Source organism: Hypomesus nipponensis, chromosome 15 (genome assembly GCF_054491055.1).
Source record: "Hypomesus nipponensis isolate SF chromosome 15, ASM5449105v1, whole genome shotgun sequence".
Taxonomy (NCBI): Eukaryota; Metazoa; Chordata; class Actinopteri; order Osmeriformes; family Osmeridae; genus Hypomesus; species Hypomesus nipponensis.
This window is the reverse complement of record NC_140375.1, coordinates 7150706-7164466: the sequence shown is the minus strand read 5'-3', so window position 1 is coordinate 7164466 and position 13761 is coordinate 7150706. Positions and strand designations below refer to the sequence as shown.

The following is a 13761-nucleotide window of genomic DNA, read 5'->3' as shown; positions in this document are numbered from 1 at the left end:
GGAACTGATAGATCTATAACTTCAAACATTCAATAAGAAACGTTTTATTAACAAAAATTGCAAGTTTTAGCATAAAGGTTTTTTGTTTCGTTGTTTTCATCTGAAAGCATTAGGTGTGCTACAACACTTTTGACACCTAGTGGTCATATTGTATAACTACACCCTATTTACATCCTCCTCCAATACAAAGCAAGACAAAAACAAAATAACCTCAATTATTATTATGATGGATCATAATAGTGGAACAATCAATCAAGAGTCCATATCTCTACATAATGCCTTGGGGTTGTCCCTTGCCCGCAATCTTCTTGGAACACTCTAGCAGGGCGTTGTGAATGTCTTTGGCACAGGAGATCTGAGACTTGATCATGCTGAGGTACTGCGAATAGGACAGGGACTCCGTCTGCACTGTGTCTGGCTTGGTTGCTGTGGGAACCAGGTTAGGGGAGTGCTTGGCGCTGTCGATGCTCTGGGAGAGACACTCGTAAGCCAGCCGCTAGGAAGATGAGAGAAGGATAAGAGATAAATCAATCTTTCTTTATAACAAAATAAATTGTGGAGGGAGAGAACTGTTGAATTTTCTACTGATGTAGACTTTAGAGTGTGAGAGGGAGAATGAGAAAGACAAATACAGGGATGGACAGAGAGAGATAGAGTGAGAGAATAAGTGAGAGATGAGTGACACATGGATAGACAGGGTCTTACCAAGCACAGTTCCAGTTGATCACAAAGGGCATAGAACTCCTCCAGGCTCTTATCAAAACGCTGTACAGAGGCATCGCTGCTCTTACTGAAACAACACAAAACACACATGTAATTTACGTCAACAAACAAAAGCATTTCTCTACTTGTGTGGCGTACATTTGCATGTACGCTACTTACATTCCATTATCGATTGAAGTATTGTGTCCTAGATTCAGGGATGCAATCTTCATCACATTCTATAAACGAGAAATAGTACAGTATTATTCAAATGAATAATCCTTTGTCTTACTGACATTGAGGCCTAACAAGGGTGTAAGTGCACAGTTCTGATAGGAAATTGCATTAGGCTACTACAGTAAAAAATTAAGTAAGGTATCGATGTTTTTTTCTTTCTTTTTTTACAAAAATGTGTGGATTAATCAATTTGTAGTAAATTCTGGACTTTCGTTTAATTGATAACATTTTCAATTTTAAAACAGATTAGTATTAGTAGCCTACTAATAAGCTAAAAGATACATTCTAAATCCAATCGACAACCAGTCCCAGCCAGTGCGTCTGAAAAACGAAGAACACTAACGTGTGCATACCTGAAGACTCTCTTTCAGCTGAGGAATCAACATTTTAAATCGATGAACAGGGTCAAAATCTTGCTGTTGACTCAACTGCTGTTGCTGTAAAGAAGCAGCTTGCTGCATTCCAGCTTGTGAAATCGCAACACCAGGTTGTTGGGCTGCCATTTTGACAGACTTCCTTTCGCTCTGGCGAGAACATCAACTACCGGGATCTCAGACTCTAGCGCATTTCAAAATAAGAGTCGACTGAGAAAGGCCCCTTGGTGGCGTTGTTGTTTCCTACAGAAACCCCGTAGTTCAGAGCGCCATTCGATTACTGCAACACTATCCAAAATGGCAGGAGCTGATGGAGACGATTCCCTTTACCCCATCGCCGTGCTCATTGATGAGCTGCGGAATGAGGATGTTCAGGTAAGAACAAATGTTTCATTAATAATTTTGAGAGTTTATGCCACCATTTGCTGTCATTTATTTGAGTAGTGGCTATGCCTGTTTTTGAAATACACGGTTGCTATTTACCGACATATCCCGGGCAAGGCCTTGGCCTGTCTCCAGCCGGGCGGACCCAGCCTTTTTGCTAAGCTAACTGACTTGCCAACGTTAGCTAGCTGCCAATATTGCGAAATTGGTAGCTACGAATTATGAAGTGGGCACCATTTATTTATGTATGTATTACTTTCTAAATATATGATAATATGAACACATTCATGGTATTTAATTTAAGTACGCAACCAGGCCAACAAGATGTACCTAACCAGGTCACTGGGTTGATGTTGGCTATGCTAGTTCTGGCTCGCATTCAATCACCGTGATTAGCTAGCCAGGCTAGTTGGCTAGCTCTAACGACATTAGCATAACATCATCCATTATCTCAACTATCAACTGGGTAAGTTTGGTTAACCGACTGGCAAACGCAGCTATCGCAATCTTAATGGCGTTATGACGTGCACTAATCCTGTGTATATCACTAAGAACGCGCTTTCTAAATGTTTGCTGACACTACAGTACCGTGGCTATCTAATTTAAATCACAGCCCGCATCTTTTACCCCACGCAGTCAGCTAGCTATGAAAGTCCTAACATGGATCTAAACACGTTTGATAAGTTCCTGACGGCTGACCTTAGCCTAGCAAGATTAATTTCCATGTCATTTAATGATGTTGAATTGTTTTTGTTTTTTTTCCTCTGCAGCTGCGATTGAACAGCATTAAAAAGCTGTCCACCATCGCTTTGGCCTTGGGAGTGGAGCGCACCCGCACTGAACTCCTCCCCTTCCTCACAGGTAGGAGCACAATGCCTCAGCTGACAGGCACAGGTTCATTAGAATCCTGTCATCCAGTTGTCATTCTATCGAAGCCTCAGTCTTCTCTACACTACTGGGGTTTATGATGACATATTAACGCCAGTAAGGCAAACTAGACAAGATTGCCCAATATGCTGTATGCATGGAATCCTTGAAACAGTGAAAACAATGTTGAAGCTCTAGGGTGATAAAGTTTGACGGTAGTGAAACGATTTAGTGGTCTTCTTAGGATTGATTGATTCATGTATTGACTGTGGGATGGGACTTGGGCAGACACCATCTATGATGAGGACGAGGTACTCCTGGCCCTGGCAGAGCAGCTGGGAAACTTCACCATGCTGGTTGGAGGACCAGAGTACGTCCACTGTCTGCTGGTGAGTACCGCTGGTTCTACTGGAGGGAGCCGTGGCGAAGACTTACCCCTCTAAACTCAGAGATTTTGGATTGAGATATCAGTTTCTCAGTCTTAAATGGCCTTGGTTTCTGTGTTAGAAACTCCTAATTAAAATGGAAGTCAACAAACATGTTATTGCACATGACATGTCTACCTCTATCTCTCTGTCTAGTGTCATCATCTTCTCATTGTGATGTGTGTGTTCCTCCCTCCAGCCCCCCCTGGAGAGCCTGGCCACAGTGGAGGAGACAGTAGTGAGGGACAAGGCTGTGGAGTCTCTGAGGAAGATCTCCCAGGAGCACTCCCCTGTGGACCTGGAGGTGCACTTTGAGCCCCTGGTCAAGCGCCTGGCCAGCGGGGACTGGTTCACCTCCCGCACATCCGCCTGCGGCCTGTTCAGCGTCTGCTACCCACGTGTGTCCAGCACCGTCAAGGCAGAGATCCGCCAGTGAGTACCCCCCCCCCCCCCCAAGGCCATGTTAACAACGCTGATGTGGAGTTTTGTTTGTCATTGAGTTATGTCATTGAGTTATGTCATGTGTTATTTTATGCTGCTGTGTGTACTGAGGGTTTAACTTGTTGGGGGGTGTCTGTTTTTGCTGCCTTGCATTGTGTGAAGAGGGTTTGTGAGCATTCAGTGAAGACTTCCTTGTACATTTAAATTCTCTTACTACTGTAAAGGGGTTAGCTCTTGAACGTGCAACTTTGCTATGAAAACACCTGGTGTTGTGAGAGACAACACGGCGCTTGCAGCTGCAGTGTGTCCTGATGGCTCCGTCACCTCCCCCTCTCCCCAGGCACTTCCGCACGCTCTGCTCAGACGACACGCCCATGGTGCGCCGCGCCGCCGCCTCCAAGCTGGGCGAGTTCGCCAAGGTCCTGGAGCTGGACTATGTCAAGTCTGACATCATCTCGCTCTTCACCGCCCTGGCGTCCGACGAGCAGGTACGCTACTACACAACACACACACAGACATGAGGCAGGTGTACACACACTCACAACAGTAACAAACACCACATACAACTACCAACACAACATACAAAGCTAAATCAAGTGTTGTTGGATATGGACCCCCAGTCGTCCCCCCTGTCTCGAGGTATCGCGATGTTCCATTGATACGTGTTACAACTGGAGCTGTGTTGCCCCCCTCTCCTCCTGCCGTCTCCAGGACTCGGTGCGTCTGCTGGCGGTGGAGGCGTGCGTGAGCATCGCCACCCTGCTGCCCCAGGAGGACCTGGAGACCCTGGTGATGCCCACCCTGCGCCAGGCTGCTGAGGACAAGTCCTGGAGGGTTCGCTACATGGTGGCTGACAAGTTCTCTGAGGTAGGCATCGTGTGTGTGTGTGTGTCTACCGTTGTGTCTGTGGTGGCTGAAGTAGGCCGGGGCTGGACATGCCAGATTCACAGTGTTAATTCACCGATATTGGCATCTATAGAAGCTGTATAACAGTTCCAGTGTTATACATACAGTATAAGAGGACTTCCACAGAGTCCTCCATTTTGTTTGTTTCCTTCCAACGTGATATTTTAGAAATATCTACTGGTTGTGAAGCCACAGTTGTTCTGTGTCATCCATGTAACCCGCTTCTGGATACTTAATGTGTGTGTGTGTTCCTGCAGCTCCAGAAGGCTGTGGGTCCAGAGATCACCAAGAACGACCTGGTCCCAGCCTTCCAGAACCTTCTGAAGGACTGTGAGGCCGAGGTCCGCGCGGCTGCCGCCAACAAGGTCAAAGGTGAGCGTTGATCCTGGATGTTGAGTCGTGATTTCTCTCGTACCCCAGAGATGGTTGAAACGGATCAATACGTTTTCAGACCTCAATGTGCGTCAACTTAGACCTCAACAAGATGACGCACAGCTGCTCCCAAAATAATCCTGTCTATTCTAGAACTTCTAGAGCCATGTTCCATCCCCTCTCTCGCCTAATCTGTAGTTCTACTCTTGTTGTCGTCAGAGTTCTGCGAGAACCTTCCGGAAGACAGCAGAGAGACCATCATCATGACTCACATCCTTCCCTGCGTCAAGGTAACGAACACCTCGCCAAAACCAACCCTCTCCACACATCAGTGTTCGCCCTATCAGAAGCTCGACCCAAGTGGTGTCAGTAGTGAGTCATGAGATGTTGGGACCTGAGGAGCTTGTGTTTCCAGAGGCTAGCGTCATGAGTTCTGCTGCAGCACTAATATAAGACTCTGGGGAGAATCACCAGGCTGTTTCTGCCTTTCTCTCAAATGCAGACAAAAATTCTGGTTGTATTTCTAGACCCACGGTGAATCGGTTCTTAGTTTGTGCAGAGTCTCAGTGGTGATTGACCAGTTAATGTTATGTTCTCAAACATTCACTGCCGACTGGGTCGATGAAATGGGTGTCATGGTGCTGTGTGTTGTGCTGTCCAGCAGAGGGCAGTGTCTACTTGTTTCTCCATGGCTGACAGCAGGGAGGGGACTGTCCAGTGGGCTGCTGTTCATATGGGTGCTGAATGGGAGTTTAGTCCAATTAACACAATGTGTTTTTCAACGATCATTGTGTTGATGATTCTGGAGAAGTGTTTGTCCTAGTGTCTGACTATAAGTGAGTTGTTATGGGCCAATTCTAAACTTATTTATTTTCCATTCAAAATCCATTCTAGGATTGCTCGTTTGTTTTGCACCGATCTAAAATTAATCTCAATAAGAGCTCTTCGTAGAATGCTGTTTTTCTTGTGTCACTTGGTGTAAACAGCTCAGATTGATGTTCCCCTCTCTCTCAGACACACACACACACATTGTCTCTCTGTGTGTGAGTGCCAGGTCCTGCTTACCCTGTCAACACAGGAGCCAGGCAGCTCTGGTGACAGCCTCACGCCTCGGAACACCCAGGGCTCAGCCAACAGCCTCACCTTCTACAACAGTCACTTACCCAACCATCTCACGTGGTTCTAGAACTGTGACACGGAGACGTTGCCCCAGAGAGCCAGGCCTATCAGTGCTGCCTCACGGCCTGAGCCCACCCCCTGCTAACACAGCTGAGCTGCTGTCCACAGGGCTGGCTTCTGATGGCTCTGATGGCTCGACTAGCATTTAGTTTATAGTTAACAACACAGGGTTTTCTGTTGGTTGGTGGTTTTGGTTTCAAATCTTTCTGAAAATGTGTTAGTTAAGGTTGTAGGGTGGGGTTTGTCGTCAGATCGGGGGGGGATAGTGCTAGTTTGTGCGATAGACTGTGTTCTGCATAGAAGGGAGACTGGCGCTGGTCACGGTTTGGAATGGAAAGGAGTAAACAGGACAACGGCGGATATCGCAAAAAAGGCGTGTGTTGCTTAGTCGGCCGCCTTAACTGAAAAGTGCTGCGGGAAAACCCTGAAAACGACCATATGCATATCATGTCTCTTATTCTTGTAATAATGTACTTATTTAGAAGTTACTATTTAATCCAAAACTACATATGGGGGAGGGCGGGGTGATTGAACCTGCAACTTCTTGATCTGCAGTGAAATGCTCCACTGCTGAGTGATCCATCCCTGTCTTCCTGTCCTGTAGTTTGTGTTTAGCAGTAAGTGTCATGTGTTTCCTGTTGTGCAGTGGCTAACTGAGTGTGTCCTCACCTGCTCTGTCCCTGTGTAGGAGCTGGTGTCTGATACCAACCAGCATGTCAAGTCTGCCCTGGCCTCCGTCATCATGGGCCTGTCCACCATCCTGGGCAAGGACAACACTGTGGAGCACCTGCTGCCCCTCTTCCTGGCTCAGCTCAAAGATGAGGTAGGCCCACTGCTACACTGGTGCTGTCTAGAGGGAGGTAGGCCTACTGTCTAGAGGGGGATAGGCCTACTGTCTAGAGGGGGGTAGGCCTACTGTCTAGAGGGGGGTAGGCCTACTGTCTAGAAGGGGGTAGGTCTACTGTCTAGAGGGGGGTAGGCCTACTGTCTAGAGGGGGGTAGGCCTACTGTCTAGAAGGGGGTAGGCCTACTGTCTAGAGGGGGGTAGGCCTACTGTCTAGAGGGGGGTAGGCCTACTGTCTAGAGGGGGGTAGGCCTACTGTCTAGAGGGGGGTAGGCCTACTGTCTAGAGGGGGGGGTAGGTGTGTGTGGCGGTGGTAGGCCTACTGGTGCACTGTTTTTATTAAGGGAAGTAGGCCTGATGATGTTAGTGTTTATTGTTGAATGGTTGAATGGAAGGTGGTCTTGATGCTACAGGCCTATTAGATTGCAGGAAATGTAAGGATATTGATCAGATGGCTACATTTCAAGGACAGTGCGGTTTTCATCAAACCACCTCTGGGTTTAATATCCTGCCAGCCTACCACGGTCCATGTAGCTGCCTCACATAGAAGGTACTAGAGGCTGTGAGGGCTCCAGCCTGCTGGACCGTATGTAGGTCATCCATCCAGAGCGGCAGGTCTCAGGGGCTGATCCTGTGACTCATCCCAGGCCTGCTGCGGCCTGATGGCTGGATGGCTGCTGAGTCATACCTGCCCCAAGGCCATCAGACAGGTTCTTGGTAAGCAGCATTAACCTGGCTGTGGTTATGCCTGTGTGGATCCCAGGCACACTGTCTCTGGGCCTGGCCCAGTAGGATGGGTAGCTTCTAATGCCTGCACCTGGGGCCTTCAGGAGGTGAGCTCTGTGGGTTGCAGCCTCCCTTTACCTCATGGGATTCCATCTGATGGGATTTGATTGGTGTGGGCGTGGCCCCAGCCTGCGTGCAGGACTGCAGGAGATGAGAAGGTGTCAGAGCTGAAGCCCATGTGTGCTCAGGCCCAGACGCCTGACCCAGCCGCCTATTAAAAGATGGCCTAGTTGTCTCCACGCTCATATCTGACGTCGTCTTCACGCTCTTACCCCTTCCCCCCCGTATCTGCTTTTTGATGGAATCAGTGAAGGTCTCCTCGCTGTTCTAGTTTGCTGATGACTAAACCAAACCCAAGCAGAGGAGAAAAGGAAGGAATGATATTTCCACACTTCTTACACATTCTGTCATTCCTTCCCACCCACCCACCCTTGCTCTCTTTCTCCTTTGCTTCCTCCTTCCTCTCCTTCTCTCTCTCTCTCCTTCTCTCCATCACTCCTTCTGTCCCTCCAGTGCCCCGAGGTGCGTCTGAACATCATCTCCAACCTGGACTGCGTCAACGAGGTGATTGGGATCCGCCAGCTGTCTCAGTCGCTGCTGCCTGCCATCGTGGAGCTGGCAGAGGATGCCAAGTGGAGGGTCCGCCTGGCCATCATAGAGTACATGCCCCTGCTGGCAGGACAGCTGGTGAGACACATACTTTTACTGATTTTGAAATCAGTCTTTGAAAGCTAGTGTCTACCTTTTGATCGGGGAGCCTGTACTGACCTGTGTGTGTGTGTCTTCAGGGAGTGGAGTTCTTTGATGAGAAGCTCAACACACTGTGTATGGCTTGGCTCATCGACCACGGTAAGACCCCTTCACCCCAGGTCACAGCCAGGTCTCTTTAGGACCCTGGAGAGCTGGGTGGGGGTGTGTGGGTAGTGCATCTGTGTGTCTAGCCAATAGAGACGGTGTTCTGGGCCTTGTGTGCCGGTCTCCAGACAGCCTTTGAGTAGCTACTTTATCAGTGTAGTGTTTGTTTTGTTTCAGTATCTTCATAGGGGTTGTTTGTTTTGTTTGACAGTGTATGCTATCCGGGAGGCTGCCACCTGTAACTTGATGAAGTTGGTGGAGAAGTTTGGGGCCGAGTGGGCACAGAACACCATCGTACCCAAGGTGCTGGGCATGGCCAATGACCCCAACTACCTCCACAGGATGACCACGCTGTTCTGCATCAACGTGAGTACACACACACACATACACACGCTGAAAACACACAGAAATCCAGACTTCCTAACTTAACCCTAATACTAGGAAAGCTTCTTATAAGGGATAACATTTTAATGACTGGACCAGGGACTTTCTGTAGCTCTTCCATCTATTTCTCACAGCGCGCGCACACACACACACACACACACACACACACCCTACTTTCCTTCTCACACACGCAACACACTCAAAACTCACACACATTCTGTCACACACCCAAACGTCCCGTGCCCTACAGCCAGTCTCCTGGTGTTGACCCTCTGCTCCCCATGTGCGCCCCCAGGCCCTGTCTGAGGCGTGCGGTCAGGACATCACCACCAAGCACATGCTGCCCGTGGTGCTGAAGATGTCCAACGACCAGGTGGCCAACGTGCGCTTCAACGTGGCCAAGTCCTTACAGAAGATCGGGCCTGTCCTGGAGAGCAGGTACTGTGTGTGTCAGGAGGCGTGCTGGGAGACCAGCACACTGTTGCGGTGGTCCTATCGCCTGCAGGCGGAGGGGGGTGTTTGTGTTGTGTGTAGGGTAGGGTAGAGTAACAGCCTGTGGTGTCCCTGCAGTGCCCTGCAGACAGAGGTGAAGCCAGTGCTGGAGAAGCTGGCCACAGACACAGACATGGATGTCAAGTATTTTGCCCAAGAGGCCATCAGTGGTACGTACACACTCGCACACACTTCAAATAGAGATGTGTTGCCATTTGAAGGCATGTTGTTTTAGCCGTCAGGTATTGTTCTAATTCTTTCCCTTCTGCCTGTTCCTCTGTCCTCAGTCCTAGCCCTGGCATAATCCAACCGACACAGATAACCAAGACTCCAGACGTCAGAGAGATCCCTTTTCACACGACAAAGATATTTATTGATGTTCAGGAGTAACTGGTTCATCTAGAACTAACAGAGCCGTTCTCACACTCTCTCTCTCTTTCTCTTTGTCCCTTTTTACTTTTGCCTGATGAATGGGCGATACCTGCCCCCCCCCCCCCCCCGTCTCTGCCCCTCCCCCTGTCCTCCAGGCTGTACATGAAGCCCCCCCTGCCACTAATAAAGCTGCTTTGTAAGAAGTGCATGCTCCGTGTTGTCGTGCTGTGCGACTAGAACCAGCCACATTCCTCCATGCTCTCTTGTACCTCTGACCTGCTCCGCCAGGCGCCTGGCATCCACATCTGATCTCCCAGGACCCCGGTGGGTGTGAGAGGCAAAATGACCCCCCCCCCCCCCCCTATGCACCAGGTGGGGGGGAACTCCCACCCAGGCGAGGGTCAGAGCCCGTCCGGTCCTTTCTGATGTGGTCCAGGGTGAGGGGCCAGAGCCATGCTACTGCACAGACGACACATGTAGTCATTGAGCTGTGTTCCCTCTCCTCCCTCCCTCTCCTGTGTCAGGACGCACGGCACAGGGCAGCCAGAGACAGGATTTGCTCTTCCCAATGTTCTAGGGCTGTAATAGGAGACCGCCACAGACGCTCCATTATGGCTTTTCTCTGCATTTAACGTTTGGCTAATCACAAGCTTGTTCTGTCCCATTTTCTAAGTCATGTTGTTAAGTTGACTTGTTCAGAAGGAACAGGAGTGGTCTTTCCTGCAATCTTCATATTGCTCTTAATTGTTGTGCCAATTACTTGGATAAGCAATGGCGTATTTTTGGTTGTTTTTTTTTGTAGGCATCAGTATGGTTAACCCCTTCAGTGTCCTAGTGCTGAGAGAGCTCTTCCTAAGGAGAGAAGCTCAGTGGCAAGGGTGCCTGGAGGGGTTTCTGAAAGCTAGTTGATGTTGGGTGAATTTGGCACAGTATGATCCACAGGTCTGAGGGGGGAGGGGGTCTGACATGGCTCTGGACCTGGAACTTATTGTTTAATATGTCCCTCTGTAGAACACCCCCATTCTCCCCCTCCCCCCCACACCATGTTCTCTCTTAAATAAACTTTGATTGTTGATTGTCCTGTATCATGACTGTTGGTTTTATTGAAACTCTGAAACCTGTACAACTATCTGAACTGAATAAAGTACCACAAAGACCAAGGTCAATTTACTCATGCCTTTTTCTCAGTGTCATTCCCCTGATTTATAAAGTAATCTATTCATAGCTGCACTAAAACTCTTTAAGTTCAACATTCAGCTATTTTCTGCTCAGTGAGTCATTGCGTACAGGGTCGTCACGCTGTTGGCTAGAACGCATTATCACTTCAGTCAGAGCTGCTGTGGAGATTTAGCTGGAATAGAGTGAGTCATAGTAAAGAAACTGCTGCAGTTCTCTACTCGGGAATAGTTGAAAATGCCAGTAATTACATCACTGTTTTGTTGACTTCAGTTTCTAGAACTGTTTTTAAAATCCTTTAACTCAGAGAAACGATTCAAAAAAGGCTCTTGGAGATTATCTCCTGTTTCCCAGAACAAGGGTTTGGACTCCTCTCTGACGGGGCTGGTAAGCTAGTTAGCTCCAGCTGGACTGCATGGAGATCCAGAGGAGTGGATTGTTGTTCTTCGTGTTTGGTTGACTGAGGAATGGCAGCTGGGGAGATGAAAGAGGGGCACCCAGGGGAGGAGTGACCCTCGGAGACCCAGAGGGAACCACGCGAGGCTGCATAACAGCAGCTTCTGATGGCCTGCGCACACCTGGCCAACCCTGCTGCTGTTTCAGCAGGGATGTGGTCTAGATGAGAACCAGGGTTCGGCCACAGCTGCTCATACAGAAATAAGGGTTGGGTTTATAACAGCAGGTACCTCAAGTTTCTGTGTCATATTAATCCATTCCTATTCATGTATGTCATCGAATGGGTGTCAATATTAGGTGCTGGTTATTCATTTTAATCATCAAAGGTCAAGTACAGTATGGATGAAGATACTCAAGTAGCTGGAAGTGACTGATGACGTCAATCAAATTGACTCGATCTACAGCCTATTGCAGACAATTCACTGGTAACAAGCGTGGGTGTCCCATCTACAGTAACCTGTCTTCGCCTCTATACACAGACGCCCTTGTGTGTGACAATCTCAGCTCCGCTTGTTCAGAGACACCTGTTTTCGAACCAACAACATTAATCCTCTCCTTTACTCCTTAAGTCATCACGGCTCTAGGTTTGTTAGGTTAAGGAATGTCATCGGGTTTATCAAGTCATGCCAGCAAACTTGCTGTATGCCGACGTGCCCACGTAATCAGCCCTGCCCTGTCTTACACACTAATGCATTAGGTCTATCTAATGCCCCTTAAAAACATCAATTTACGTGTTTGTAAATACTGAAATCGTTCTCCGACTCAACCACCGATTGTTTGACTGCACTACGGCTAAATTAGGTATCTAATGGATGGCCTGTCGTGACTCCATGAATGGATTCAAGCGCTCGCATGACAACTATTTTGATAAATCCGCTGTGATTCACCACCCTTCCAGATCATTACCCCACGCCCACGCAGGCACCGCTTCTAGCGCATCATTAGAGGGGGCATAGGCCAGGTTGATACTACCTACCTCATGAGATGCTGCCTAGTTGAATCTAACTGTGTCTCGAATCATAACGTCAAAACTGAGTATCAAGTCGATAGGCCAGTTAGGTTACCTTGACAAAAATAGTAAATGGATGCCTTAATATGCGTGTTTTGGGATCAAAGTAGTTAGCATATGTGTTTTGGAAGAAATGACCAAACATTGAGTCTCAAAACAGACTGCTCGTTTTAGATCTGTTGGTGCTTTCAAAACTGATTGGCTTGACACTGGGGCCCATCCAGTTGGCAAAGCACTTATAGAACGAAAACATGCATGATGCAGTTAGTTTGGAGCATGTGGTTCCCCATAGACTCAATGTTAGAGCTAGATCTGCTAACTGTTTCTATCCTGGGGATTGTTGCATTAGATCTCATTCATCTGGAAAAATTGGTAATGGTCATGTGATCCGATTACCAATCAAGACCAACAATTGTCAGGTGTTTTTCATAAATGAGTAACTGATTATGAGCAAGTGTGACTTTCCACATCCTCATTTGTGGTGGAAGGGATAGCTCAGTGGTAGAGTGTACGACTGCGAGTTAACAGGTTGGAGGTTCATATCCTCCAAGGTGCTGTTGAACCTTTGTCTTTAAAGTGGCTTTTCATAAAGATCTATTTGAATTCTGAAGGCAACTGAAGCAAGTCCCTGGTAGCGTAGTGGATAAGCATGTAAGCTGTCTCAGGTTGCAGCTCATCTGGGTTCAAATATGTCTGGCGTACACTATGTGTAATGTTCTCACTGTTTCCTTGCTGTCATGTAAAATATGATAGTATGTGTTTAACTAGTGGTGTTTTTAAAGATACATGTTACTATTCCAGGTAGGGGGAAGTGGGGCCCCGGTGGCACAATGGAAAAGCGTGTGAGCCATGCAGGTAGGCCAGTCAGACACGGCAGCATGGCATCGAATCCCAGCTCAAGGCTGGTATACAGCAAGGCCTCCGACACACAAGCACCCCAGTTCATATCAGTGGTGGGCTGCAGTAGGGGCTTCCAACACACAGCAGGGCCTCCGACATTCAAGCACCCCAGTTCCCATCATGCTTGCAGCACATTCCAGTGCGCCACTGTGTAAGCTCCCCAGTCCCCATCATGCTTGAAATGGAACAGGAAGATAAAAATGTTTAAGTCATGTGGACATTTTAAATACATTTTTTTATGTATTACATTCTAATTCTTTAAAGGCAGACCACAGTAACCTACCATGGGATTTGAACCCAGACCCTTAACTTTCATGGACCACATTCTTATTCACTGAGCCATCAAGGACACAAGCATACATGAACTTGTTGACAATTACATCTTTGAGGTTAAGTATGAGGTCATTAAAGAGACTATTTCTGCAAGGAAAGACCATTGCAGCCTTCCATGGGATTTCAACCAAAGACCCTTAACATTCATGGTACACATGCTTAGCCATTGAGCCATCAGGGATGTGTGTCAGTGTGTGTGTGTTGTGGACAAAATGACCAAAGGGGTTAGCATGTGTGTTTTGGGGTAAACAACCAAATGGGTTAGCA

General features: G+C 47.9%; 2 protein-coding genes across 2 annotated transcripts; one reads left to right on the top strand and one right to left on the bottom strand.

The window, feature by feature from the left end:
• Positions 1–28: 28 nt before the first annotated feature.
• Positions 29–1492, bottom strand: med29 (mediator complex subunit 29). The gene is made up of 4 exons (XM_084674337.1): positions 1293–1492; positions 883–941; positions 706–790; positions 29–496 (listed from the first exon to the last, which is right to left on the bottom strand). Exons 1-4 carry the CDS (start codon positions 1440–1442, stop codon positions 269–271), a joined length of 522 nt encoding a protein of 173 aa, XP_084530463.1. The 5' UTR covers positions 1443–1492; the 3' UTR covers positions 29–268.
• A 40-nt stretch (positions 1493–1532) lies between these two features.
• ppp2r1bb (protein phosphatase 2, regulatory subunit A, beta b) lies at positions 1533–10790 on the top strand. Its single transcript, XM_084674336.1, has 15 exons — positions 1533–1688; positions 2468–2558; positions 2853–2953; positions 3189–3421; positions 3771–3918; positions 4142–4297; positions 4594–4708; positions 4928–4998; positions 6576–6710; positions 8031–8204; positions 8306–8366; positions 8584–8738; positions 9052–9194; positions 9327–9418; positions 9536–10790. The coding sequence occupies exons 1-15, from the start codon at positions 1611–1613 to the stop codon at positions 9550–9552; spliced, it is 1770 nt and encodes a 589-aa protein (XP_084530462.1). The 5' UTR covers positions 1533–1610; the 3' UTR covers positions 9553–10790.
• The last annotated feature ends 2971 nt before the right edge of the window (positions 10791–13761 follow it).

Coding starts and splice junctions, on each gene's coding strand:
- ppp2r1bb (XM_084674336.1), top strand. CDS start 1,611: ATGGCAGGAGCTGATGGAGACGATTCCCTTTACCCCATCGCCGTGCTC. Junction 3,422..3,770: donor GTCAAGGCAGAGATCCGCCA/GTGAGTACCCCC, acceptor CCCTCTCCCCAG/GCACTTCCGCACGCTCTGCT. Junction 4,298..4,593: donor TGGCTGACAAGTTCTCTGAG/GTAGGCATCGTG, acceptor GTGTTCCTGCAG/CTCCAGAAGGCTGTGGGTCC.
- med29 (XM_084674337.1), bottom strand. CDS start 1,442: ATGGCAGCCCAACAACCTGGTGTTGCGATTTCACAAGCTGGAATGCAG. Junction 791..882: donor ACTTCAATCGATAATGGAAT/GTAAGTAGCGTA, acceptor GTGTTGTTTCAG/TAAGAGCAGCGATGCCTCTG. Junction 497..705: donor ATCAACTGGAACTGTGCTTG/GTAAGACCCTGT, acceptor TCATCTTCCTAG/CGGCTGGCTTACGAGTGTCT.